This window comes from Cervus canadensis, chromosome 18 (assembly GCF_019320065.1).
Source record: "Cervus canadensis isolate Bull #8, Minnesota chromosome 18, ASM1932006v1, whole genome shotgun sequence".
Classification (NCBI taxonomy): Eukaryota; Metazoa; Chordata; class Mammalia; order Artiodactyla; family Cervidae; genus Cervus; species Cervus canadensis.
Genome location: NC_057403.1, coordinates 16,401,357 through 16,413,912, shown reverse-complemented (window position 1 = coordinate 16,413,912; position 12,556 = coordinate 16,401,357). Strand labels below are relative to the sequence as shown.

General features: G+C 44.8%; 1 protein-coding gene across 1 annotated transcript; it reads right to left on the bottom strand.

Moving 5' to 3' along the window:
* Positions 1–2,639: 2,639 nt before the first annotated feature.
* On the bottom strand, positions 2,640–6,847 carry LOC122421244 (seminal plasma protein PDC-109-like). Its single transcript, XM_043437117.1, has 7 exons — positions 6,772–6,847; positions 5,742–5,803; positions 5,265–5,295; positions 5,049–5,111; positions 4,004–4,135; positions 3,217–3,365; positions 2,640–2,695 (listed from the first exon to the last, which is right to left on the bottom strand). Exons 1-6 carry the CDS (start codon positions 6,845–6,847, stop codon positions 3,229–3,231), a joined length of 501 nt encoding a protein of 166 aa, XP_043293052.1. The 3' UTR covers positions 2,640–2,695; positions 3,217–3,228.
* Between the last annotated feature and the right edge of the window lie 5,709 nt (positions 6,848–12,556).

Sequence of the window (12,556 nt, the reverse complement as noted above, 5' to 3'; positions counted from 1 at the left end):
TTTCACTTTATTATTGAGGTGTAAGTGTTCTCTACATGTTCTAGTACAAATTCCTTATCTGACACCTGACCTGCAAACACTTTTCTCCTATTCTGCATAGGAGAAAATTAAAGCATAAACAGTTTAATTTTATAAAGTCCAATTTATAAACATTTTCTTTTGTTGTTCGTCCTTTTAGTGTTATATGTAAGAACTCATTTCTTAACCAAAGGTCTTAAAGATTCAATCTTATATTTTCTAAGAATTTTATAGTTTCACCTTTAAAAATTAAGTCTATGGCTCATTTTGGCTTAACTTTTGTGCATGGTATGAAGAAGGTACCCAGCTTACTTATTTCGCATACAAATATGCTTGTCTCAGCACCACTTGTTGCAAAGATTATAATATTATTCCTGCCATGTTGTACTACCTTCTTTTTCTTGGCCGTGCCTGGCAGCATGTGGGATCTTAGTTCCTTGACCAGGGTTTGGACTCCTACCCCCTGCATTAGAAGTGTGGCGTCTTAACCACTGGAATGCCAGGGAAGTCCCACATTGACCTATCTTGATATGTTATTGAAGATCAATGGCAAATGTGAAGGATTAATTCTGGACTTTCAATTAGATAGAGTTCCTTGATCTAAAAAATAAAGAATAACAATAAGGTTCATTTTTTTCTATAACTTAGTCTCTACTTGTCCTTTGTCTTAGCTGGTGAGACCTCATATATCAGACACATCTGAGATGTGCTGAATTTTTGGTTTGTTTTTGGCAGAAGCGTCAAGACGGGTTTTATTTTTATTTTTTTTGTTTATGTCTTGGCTGCACCACACGGCATGTAACATCTTAGCTTCCCCACCAGGGATCGACCCTGACCCTGGCGGTGAAAACACCTAGTCCTAACCACTGGATTGGCAGGAAATTCCCTTTTAGATTGGTTTTAAATCTTTTTTTCTGCCAATGCTGTAGACTTTTCGTCACTCCTCAGCTAGGAATGCGTGTGTGTATACGTGCATGTTTGTGTATATGCTATGTGTACTATTGGTATATGTATGTGTATACGCATATGCTATGTGTATAATTTGGGCCCTTTTTCACTTGTGTAAATTCAGTGCCATGAACAAGTGTGTGAAGGGTATGAGAATGGATGTTCCCCAAGGGCAATAGTTCCTTGTAATCTACTCGGAGAGGCAAAAAAGGAAGCTTCTTTGCTGTTTCTCTGGGACCAGGAGGGAGGATCCTCTGATTCCCATTAACTGCATTGCTCTTACAATGCACCAGTTTCCTTTTCTAAATTTTTAATCTCTATTGGTTGATTTTGGCGGTGCTGGGTCTTTGTTGCTGTGTCGACTTTTCTCTAGCGGTGGTGAGCAGGAGCTACTCTCTAGTTGCGGTGCCCAGGCTTCTTTCTCATTGCTGTGGTTTCTCTTGTTGCGGAGCATGGGCTCTAGGGCCCACGGGCTTCAGTAGCAGTTGTGTGTGGGCTCAGTAGGTGCAGCTCTGGGGCTCTAGAACTCAGGCTCAATATTTGCGACACACAGGCTTAGTTGCTCTGTAGGGTGTGGGATCTTCCTACACCAGAGATGGAACCAGCATCTCCTGTATTGGCAGGCAGGTTCTTTATCACTTAGCCACCAGAGAAGCCCCTGATTTCCTTTTATTTGTTTTTAATTGAAGTCTTTTTCATTAAAATACTTTTTATGTTTTAAGTTTAAAACATTATTTATTTTATGTCCTGGTTTCAAGTGAGGCTCTGTGTCTCTGGACTGAAATCACGGAGGACAGATATTCTATCAACACAGCCTTCCTGCACAGTGAATGAAATGTCTGTGTACCTCTTCCCTGAATGGTGAAGGGAAGTCCATCACTAGGTCTCATGGATTCCTTAGATAGGCACTGGGTGTTTTTAACCAGGATAAAATTTAGTGATCAGGACCTTTCAGGCCCTTCATTATTTCTAACATGCATAAATTTAACTTTCTTTCAATCAGGCCCAGTTAGTGATGGACATGTTTGTCTAAAATTCCTGTTTGTTTTAAATAGGAGAGTGGTCCTGTTGATAAACACCAAGGACGTGTCAGATTCTGTGCTAGTACTGAGGTCAGGGAAAACACGGTCCATCCTGACCCTTCTCCAAATTACAGCCCCCCCGTGGGAGATGGGCAGTTTAATTTTAAGGAAAGAAAGGATGAACTGGAAAGACATAATCCAGACTGCTTATCCTACGGCGTCAGAGAACAGGTCCAGGAAGGAACACCATTTCAGCTAAGTTGGGAAAAGACAAATCTTTTATGATAAGCAGCAGTCCTCCATACCTTCTGGGACCCTCCTTCCCCCACCTCAAATCTTACCACCAGGTCTTCACCTGTCAATCAAGCCCCCAGGAGGGACAATTGTGATGTGTATTGATTTTCCATCGGGACTCCAAGGAAGGGAAAGGAAAACAAGAAGATCCTGCCTGGTTAACCTGAGCACGTTGAGACCCTCCCAATAGATCCACAGGTTTCTTTGTGGAGGAGAAAACAAAGACCACACCTGCAGAGAAAGTGTTTATTGATTGGACCCACGCACAGGGGGAACATGGTGGAGATGCTGGGAAAGGATTTCACCTGTCTTTCAGAGTATCACCTTCATGCTTGACAGTTCTTGATTTTCTTCACTGAGGTTTCAAAGGCTTGACTGCATCCACGGCCACGGGTGGATGCGCTGGACGGTAACTGAGCATAGTTTTGGGGTCAGTGTTAACGAGTCTATTTTGCTTCTCAGTCAGTCCCATGGAGGGCAAATGTCTCTTTCTCCTTTGCTCTCTGCTCTTCCTGTCTCAATTCTGCTATCTTGCACCGTGCTCCTAAGACTCTTGTCCTGTCTCTGCCCCTCTCTCACCTTCTCTTCCACCTTGTCTTGGCACCGATCCTCTCCAGATCCTCCTCCTTCCATTTGTCATCCTGCAAACTCTCTTTCTCCTTCCTTCTGGGACTCTCCTCTCTCCATTGTTTGCATTTTGCCTTTGTCTCTTCCTCTGTTTCCATCTTTTGTCCCCTTTCTCCTCTTCATCCTCTCTGCATGTTTCTCTGCATGAACCTCTGCTCCTCACTCTTCCTTCTGCATCTTTCTCCCTCATCCCCTCCCTCCACCTGCCTCCTCTCTCCTCACTGGGCATCTGATTCCACCTCTTTATCCAACTGTGTCTCTTCCCTGCTCACCCCTGTCTCTTCCCACCCTTCTCGGACACTCTTACCTCTTCTTATGGCTAGCAATACTTCCAAGCTTTATCCTGGTCATAGTTTGGAGAGACTGAGCACCAATCCCGCAAAAGACTTCCAACTCTTGTGCAAGTCTCATATTTCTTGCCTCCAAAGATAAAGGGAAAGACACACTTGGCATAGTCTGAAAAATAGAAGGAATGGGTGAAACATTAATTGCGGGAGGGTTATTTTTAATCATATCAAGAGAAAAGGGGGCTTCCCTGGTGGTCCATGGTAGAGAATGCCTTGCAATGCAAGGGACATGGGTTCAAATCCTGGTCTGAAAGATCCAGCAGGTGGAGGAGCTGTTAAGCCCAGGCACCTCAACTACTGAGCTGACACCCTGCAACTACTGAAGCTTGTGTGCCTAGAAACCTGTGCTCCCCAACAAGAGAAGCCACCGCAATGAGAAGCCCACACACCAACGGAGAGTGGACCCCACTCACTGCAACTAGAGAAGAACTGGGCACAGCAACAAGACCCAGAGCAGCCGAGAGAGAGAGAGAGAGAGAGAGAGAAAGGGACATGAATGGAACACATGGGGCTGGGTCAGGAGACGCCTGAGACTACCCTCTCAGTTCAGTTCAGTTCAGTCACTCAGTCGTGTCCGACTCTTTGCGACCCCATGGACTGCCTCACGCCAGGCTTCCCTGTCCATCACCAACTCCCAGAGCTTGCTCATCCTCGTGTCCAAGGCTTCCCTCCAGGGGACAGTTATGGACTTCCCCCTTCATCTAGGAAGCCAGGTGCTTCTCGCATGGGGACAGGCTGCATGCTTACCTTTCTTAGTGCAGTATTTCCATCTTCCTGTGTAGTCTGCATCGAGGGAACACCACGGGAATATGGAACCCTGGAATGTGCAGTCGAAATGCTTTTTGTTTCCATAGGTGAATGGGAAAACACATTTTTTATCTGAAGGAAGAAAGACATTGTTCGCTTCCTTGGCACTTAGGGTTTCATGATGTCTGTGGTAACTCTGGCAAAATCTCCTTTCACGTCTGCCCATCACCCCCAAGCCTGCTCTGTACAGAGCCCCTGCTAAGCATCGGGGATGTCAAGGTCAGTGTGGTGTGGTCCCTCCCTCAGGGACGAGGAAGGCTTCTCTAACTTTGGGAAGTTTCTACTTTATTTATTTATTTTTGGTCAGTGAAGAAAATTTTATTTAGAAATATAAGCCTGTCTATGTGCTGTTCTGCACTTAGTTGCTCAGTCACGTCTGTCTATAGATACAGAGAAAGTGATATAAAGAGTGACTACTAAGTTGCTTCAGTTGTGTCCGACTCTTTGAGACCCTGTGGACTGTAACCAGCCAGGCTCCTCTGTCCATGGGATTTCCCAGGCAAGAATACTGGAGTGGGTTGCCATTTCCTTCTCCAGGGGATTTTCCCCACCCAAGGATCAAACCTGTGTCTCTTAAGTCTCCTGACCTGGAAGGCAGGTTCTTTACCACTAGCACCATCTGGGAAGCTGTAAAGAGTGACTAGTCGACATGTTAAAAAGATATAAATTGGGAGGTTTTGTGTACTGATGTGAATTTGGGGGAGTTTCTACTTTAGCATCTGCCACCAGCTCTGAAGCCTGGACCCTGTGTTCAGAGTCCAGTCCCACCATCTACAGAATGTTCGCCCCCGATGCTGGTGTGGATAACCCCTGGGTGTATGTGTGTGACTGAGAGGGTAACATTGGCCCGTGCTTGTGACATGTCTTGGAGGATCCCCATCACAGTTGCCCTGCCACACACGTTAGTTTGTTGTATTGGACTGTTCTTATGTTGTCATTCTCTTCCCTTGTTGATTGTCTTGGGTATCTGCGCCAGGAACTCTACCTTCAGCTGATTCAGCAGAAGACTTGTCTCCGGTATGTTCAGTAGAAACACCGTTGTTCTCATCTGGCAGAAAAGCAGGAGAAAAGGAGACCGTTGGAGCAGGAGCAGGAATGAAGCAGGGTCAGGGTTTGGTGGGACAAATTGAGAGAGTAGTGTGAACATATACCCACCACTGTGTGTAGAATAGATAGCCAGTGGGGAGCTGCTATATAACACAGGGAGCCCCGCCCAGCCCGCTGCTATCAACCTAGAGGGATAGGATGGTGGGGGGTGGGGGGGAAGTTCAAGAGGGAGGGGATATATATATATATACACACATATATATACACACACACACACACACACATATATATACACACACACACATATGCATATGTAAGTGTGTGTGCGTGCTCAGTCACATCCAACTCTTTGCAATCCCATGGACTGTAGCCTGCCAGACTCCTAAGCCCATGGGATTCTCCAGGCAAGAATACTGGAGTGGGCTGCCATCTCCTCTTCCAGGGGATCTTCTCAACCCAGGGATCAAACCAGTGTCTCCTGCACCTCCTGCATAGGCAATCGGATTCCTTTACCACTAACCCCATGAGATGCCCATGTGCATATATAAATATGTATGTATATATGTACACACACACACACACGCGCACACACACACATATATATATATATGGGCTTCCCTCCTGGCTCAGATGGTAAATAATCTGCCTGCAATGCGGGAGACCTGGGATCAATTCCTGGGTTGGGAAGATCCCCTGGAGGAGGGCCAGGTAACGCACTCCAGTATTCTTGCCTGGAGAATCCCCATGGACAGAGGAGCCTGGTGGGCTACTGTCCATGGGGTCACAAAGAGCTGGACACGACTGAGCGACTCAACACACACACACACACACGCATATCTCTATATATATGCACCTATGGCTGACTGGAGACGCTGTATGACAGAAACCAACAAAGCACTGTAAAGCAATGATCCTTCGATTCAAAATAAAAAACCAAAAACGTGATAACAGAAAAATAACAACAACCAAAAAAGAAAAAAGCAGGGCCACAACCAGAATATCATCTGTAGTGGGACCTGCCCTGCATCTCTAACTTTTATCTTCTTTTATATTTTGAAGTCCTTGTTTACCCTGAACAGGTAAACTTGCTGCCTAGAAGGCTAACACAACAGGTGAGGGAGACTCTGACACGTTCTCACTGCTTGCCTGTGGACCCACGTGGATTCAGCTACAAAGCAGAGACACTGTTGTAGCAGACAAGTCATAGGACCTGCCTGGAGACCACACTGTCCTTCTTGTTTCCCACAACATCACGGAAAAAAAATCTGCATGGACTTTTCGGCCAACCCAATATTTCAAACAGTAAACAAGGATATGAAAACTCTTCATTTGAACAAGATAACCAACTCTGGGAGTAGGTTGGCTTCCCTGATGGCTCAGATGGTAAAGCGTCTGGGACAGTGCAGTGGAGACTGAGGAATAACGCAGCTCCCAAAAAGGCCTTTGGCTTTACTGCCAAACTCACCTGGGTTTCAGCGTCATAGAGTTGGTGGAAAATTAATAAAATGTGAAACCCTTCATAGCGTCTTGCCCTTGGGACATACTCAAGAAATGGGAGACACATTTGTTACCACTATTATTATTACCATGACTTTTACACATCAGTCCATGTCTGGGGCAGGATCTCTCTCACCAATTCTAGCCCATCTCCCCTCTCTCACCTCCATTCACGGGGACCAGCTGTAGAAACACAGACGCACCAGCCCAAATCAGAAAGAGCCCCAAACACGGAGCCATGGTAGGTTGCTCTCCTGTGGCTGACCAGCATCCATCTGCTCCTTTTATAATCAGTGACCTCAACATCCCTTCAACCTGATAAGAATCAAGCTCACCTGGAAGGGGTTTGATCATTCCCCAGCCTGAGAGCATGAAGTTCAAGTTTATCTCTCAGATGGAAAATACAGGACATTGGCTGTCAGTTTAATGTCTCCAAGCCTCAGTGGTTTGAAATGCTCTGAAAAGGAGACCTAGGTCCAGTGGTTATGAATTCAATGAAGCAGCAGTGAGCGATAGCAGGAAGCAAGATCTTAATTCCCTGTCCAGGAATTGAACCTGGGTAGCCTGGATGAGAACCAGGAATCCTAGCCATCTGACAGCAAAGGCTAGATTCCAGAAGCAATTTTTCCCTGGATCTTTGCTCCCAGTGAAAAATGCATTTGTCACGGAGGCAAAAATTTTGAATGCAAGTACAAAGTTTAGTGTTAGAGACATAGTACAACTACAAGTGGGACAGCACATGGAAAAACAGTTTAGTTAAGATAGAAGCAAGGCAGAGATACACAACCAGAGAGAAAGAGTGTGGGTGTCCCTTTTAGGGAAGAGGAGCGCAGCAAAGAGACTGTAAGGTCACTTACATAAGTGAGTTCTTCTGGGAGTGTGTTTATCTTTAGCCAATTACCTGGTTTCTTTTTCTACACCTAACCTACCCTGGGGCCCTCCCCTGGGTGCTCGTGTACCCCCTCAGCCAGGATGGATCTCAAGTGAAGGCTTCTGGGAGGAGCAAGACTCATTATGGCCTCCTGTTACCTCCTGACTTTTGACCCACAAGGAGCCTTTCTGCTCACATAGAGTGACTCACTTGTTCCCAACAGTGGAGCGTTGGGAGTGTGGTGATCCCTTAATCCTTTATTCAAACAGGGCTTTTCCCCTCTTTGTCCTTGCCTTGATTATTACCTTGACAATTGCCATGAACATTACCTTAAGGTGTTTACAAGAGACAAAGACTGACTATTAACCTTGTTTCTATGGTTACTTCCACTTCTGAGAGCAAAAGGAAGTTGCTAAGTGCCTTAACCGGAGCTCATCTATCCCTTATCTCAGAAAATGCTAACAGTTCTAAGTATCCAGCCTGAAGCTCACTTCTTCATATCCCATGGAATGCAAACAGGAGGCTAGCTGTAAATAGCCTGGAACTCATTGATCTCCTGCCTGAGTTAAGGCTCCATGCTTCCACTGCAGGGGACATGGGTTCAATCCCTGCTCAGGGAGTTAAGATCCTGCCAGCCACATGTTATGGCCAAAAAAAGAGACAAAGACACTACTGACTTCCCAGTTGTAGAGACCACTGATAGTCTGTGGTGTGAACTGTTTTAGAGTCAGGCACAATATCTGTTAGATTTGCCTAATCAACCACTTAAAGCAAGCAGAGTGCCATGTGACTCTATAGATGATACTTCTGGATATTTTGGGGGGAGAGGGGGACTAAGAAACATAATGACTTGGTTGGTTGCTCCTAATGTCACCGTACTAAATGGTGAAAGAAGAAGGTGAGCTCAGGAATTCAAACTTTCAGCCCAAGTGCTGCCTAAATGACTTGAGAGTTTCTTGACCCTTTTCTGCTAGAGCTGCATGGCTGAAATCTGGAAATCAAACATAGAACCTCATCTTTCCACTGACAGATTTGGCAACTTGATTGCAATGCAAGTTGAACCCTCAGCCTCTCTATATGCCTACATTTGTTATTGTTTCTTTGTTTCTTTTGATCTAGCTTTGTGTCATGGGGATTTGTTAATTTTGAGACCAGAGATGGAACCCCAGCCCCCTGCAGTAGAAGCCTGGAGTCTTAACCACTGGACCACCAAAGAAGTCCCTGTCTATCGTTTTAATTGTCCTTAGCGTATAGGATTTATGATATAAAACTTTATTTCTTTTTTTGGTCTTCCCTGGTAGCTCAATGGTAAAGAATCCACCTGCCAATGCAGAGGACACAGGTTCCATTCCTGGGTCGGGAAGATCTCCTGGAGAAGGACATGGCAACTCATGCCCTTATTCTTGCCTTGGAGATTCCAAGGTCCGAGGAGCCTAGAGGGTGACAGTCCATGGGGGTCACAAAAGAGTTGGACACAACTTAGCAACTAAACAGGAACAAGAACGGCAACATAGCTGCTTAGCTGTGTTAGCTTCCACTGCCTAGAAAAGTGAATCAGCCATACATACACACATATCCCCTCCTTTCTGAGTTTGAGTTTCCCTCCCATTAGTCCCTGTCTTTACTTTGTTTTTTTTTTTTTTTAATGATTTTCATGTATTTCTTTGTTTTTGCCTGTGCTGGGTCTTTGCTACTCCAAGAGCTTTTCGCAAGTTGTGGCAAGGGTGGGGCTATGCTCTAGTTCCAGTGTTCAGGCTTCTCATTGGAGTGGGTTCTCTTGCTGTAGGGCACAGTCTGTGTTAACACAGACTTGGTACTGGTGGCATACAAGCTTAGTTGCTCCAAGGCACATGGGAATCTTACCAGATCAGGGATCGACCTCAGGCCTCCTGCACTGATAGATGGATTCTTTACCAATGAGCCACCAGGGAAACCCTTCCTAGCATCTTTGATGTTAAAAATAACTTCTTGTGGAATTCCCTGGTGATAGAATGGTTAAGATTCTGCGCTTTCACTGCCCAGGGCCCAAGTTCAATCCCTGGTCCGGGAACTATGATCCCACAAGCACCACGCCAAAACAACAGCAACAGCAGCAAAATAAAACCCACCAACAAAAAACCCACCCAGAATAAAACAACAAAAAACTCTTGTTTTAGATGAAAGCCTAGGCTCAATGAGAAACTTATACCAGACCTGAGAGACAGAAATAAATGGAGAGAGAGAGATAGAGACAAAGAGGGTGGGGGAGAAAGCAAAAGGAGAGAGAAGGCTTTTTTTTTTTTTTCAAGTTGGGGTGTGGGAACAGAATCAGTGAGAGGCATAGCAGATTCCCAGTCTTAGGAGGAGGATGGAGGTATGCAGGCTGCCAGAGAAGTGGACCATTGACTCTACCCCTTGCTGTTCAATAGTACTGGTAGGATCAAGAAGGAAACAGCCATGCTGTTCCGATCATCCTCTGTCCAGCCTACCGTAACTATTAGAAAAGAACCAAATACACAACACCCAACACGCACAGATGAGGTTGACAGCAGTGTATGAGCCACGTATATTCAGTCTGGGGAGGAGGACAGTGCGCATCACGTGGGGCCACCCAGGGTTTGCACTTAGGTGCAGAGTGAATAAGCAGGGGCTGCAGACTTATTATTACTACAAAACAGGCTTTGTAGTAACCAGAGGTGGAGGTGTCCCCTGGTTCTCTTGGTTTGAAGGAAAAATCCAGTTATGAAAACTCATGAAGTTGATGCAGGGTGGTAATATGCATGTAGATGAATCCCTGGGAGATGTCTGGAATTTCTGATTAGTATCAGGAACATTGAATCTGTAAAAGAGAAGAACTCATTGTCCACCTCTCCTGCTGACTGATCAATAGTCCAGACCATGGAACCCAGGGTGAACACCTAAGGAACTTTCTTTTTCTTTTTTTTTTCCAAGGAACTTTCTTATATTCTTGTTTTGTAACTTTTTATTTTATTTATTTTTTTTTATTTTTTATTTTTATTAGTTGGAGGCTAATTATTTCACAACATTTCAGTGGGTTTTGTCATACATTGATATGAATCAGCCATAGAGTTACACGTATTCCCCATCCCGATCCCCCCCTCCCACCTCCCTCTCCACCTGATTCCTCTGGGTCTTCCCAGTGCACCAGGCCCGAGCACTTGTCTCATGCATCCCACCTGGGCTGGTGATCTGTTTCCCCATAGATAATATACATGCTGTTCTTTCGAAACATCCCACCCTCACCTTCTCCCACAGAGTTCAAAAGTCTATTCTGTACTTCTGTGTCTCTTTTTCTGTTTTGCATATAGGGTTATCGTTTTGTAACTTTTTAAAGCATATATATTTTTTCTTTTTGTTTATTTATTTGGCTGCTCCAGGTCTTTTAGTTGTGTGCACAGGCTTAGCTACCCATCAACATGTGGGATCTTATTTCCTTAGCCAGGAATTGAATCCGAGTACTCTGACACTGAAGCTGAAGCTCCAATACTTTGGCCACCTGTTGGGAAGAGCCGACTCATTGGAAAAGACGCTGGTGCTGGGTAAGATTAAGGGCAGGAAGAGAAGAGGGCGACAGAGGATGAGATAGTTGGATGGCGTCACTGACTCAATGGACATGAGTTTGAGCAAACTCGGGAGGCAGCGAAGGACAGGGAAGCCTGGAGTGCTGCAGTCCATGGAATTGTAAAGAGTCACACAGGACTTAACTACTGAACAACCCCTGAGTTGCAAAGCAGATTCTAAGCCACTGGATCACCCACAAATTTCCTGTTCTTGTTTTTTTTCTTCTTTACAAGATGAAGGAAGTAAGAGGAATAGTTTATTTTTTTTAATTAATTAATTTATTTATTTTTACTTTAAAATATTATATTGGTTTTGCCATACATTGACATGAATCTGCCATAGGTGTACATGTGTCCCCCATCCTGAGACCCCTCCCCTATCCCTCCCCATCCCATCCCTCTGAGTCATCCCACTGCACCAGCCCCGAGCACCCTGTATCATGCATCGAACCTGGACTGGCGATTCGTTTCACATGTGATAATTTACATGTTTCAATGCCATTCTCCCAAATCATCCTGCCCTCGCCTTCTCCCACAGAGTCCAAAGACTGTTCTATACATCTGTGTCTCTTTTGCTGTCTCGCATACAGGGTTATTGTTACCATCTTTCTAAATTCCATATATATGTGTTAATATACTGTATTGGTGTTTTTCTTTCTGGCTTACTTCACTTTGTATAATAGGCTCCAGTTTCATCCGCCTCATTAGAACTAATTCAAATGTATTCTTTTTAATGGCTGAGTAATATCCCGTTGTGTATATGTACCACAGGTTTCTTATCCATTCGTCTGCTGATGGGCATCTAGGTTGCTTCCATGTCCTGGCTGCAATGAACACTGCAGTATAAACAGTGCTGCGATGAACACTGGGGTGCACGTGTCTCTTTCAATTCTGGTTTCCTCAGTGTGTATGCCCAGCAGTGGGACTGCTGGGTCATATGGCAGTTCTATTTCCAGTTTTTTAAGGAATCTCCACACTGTTCTCAATAGAAGCTGTACTAGTTTGCATTCCCACCAACAGTGTAAGAGGGTTCCTTTTTCTCCACACCCTCTTCAGCATTTATTGCTTGTAGACTTTTGGATAGCAGCCATTCTGACTGGCGTGAGATGGTGCCTCATTGAGGTTTTGATTTGCATTTCTCTGATAATGAGTGATGTTGAGCATCTTTTCATGTGTTTGTTAGCCATCTGTATGTCTTCTTTGAGGAAATGTCTGTTTAGTTCTTTGGCCCACATTTTGATTGGGTCATTTATTTTTCTTGTATTGAGCTGCAGCAGTTGCTTGCATATTTTTGAGATTAATTCTTTGTCCGTTGCTTCTTTTGCTAGTATTTTCTCCTATTCTGAAGGCTGTCTTTTCACCTTGCTTATAGTTTCCTATTCTTGTTTTTAAAAAGAGCTTTACTGAAGTATAGGCTTCCTGGTGGCTCAGCTGGTAAAGAATCTGCCTGCAATGTGGGAGACCTGGGTTAGATCCCTGGGTTGGGAAGATCCCCTGGAGAGGGAAATGGCTACCCAC

Coding starts and splice junctions, on each gene's coding strand:
- LOC122421244 (XM_043437117.1), bottom strand. CDS start 6,847: ATGGCTCCGTGTTTGGGGCTCTTTCTGATTTGGGCTGGTGCGTCTGTG. Junction 5,296..5,741: donor TGCAGGCAGATTATTTACCA/TCTGAGCCAGGA, acceptor CTATCCCTCTAG/GTTGATAGCAGCGGGCTGGG. Junction 3,366..4,003: donor GAAATACTGCACTAAGAAAG/GTAAGCATGCAG, acceptor TCTATTTTTCAG/ACTATGCCAAGTGTGTCTTT.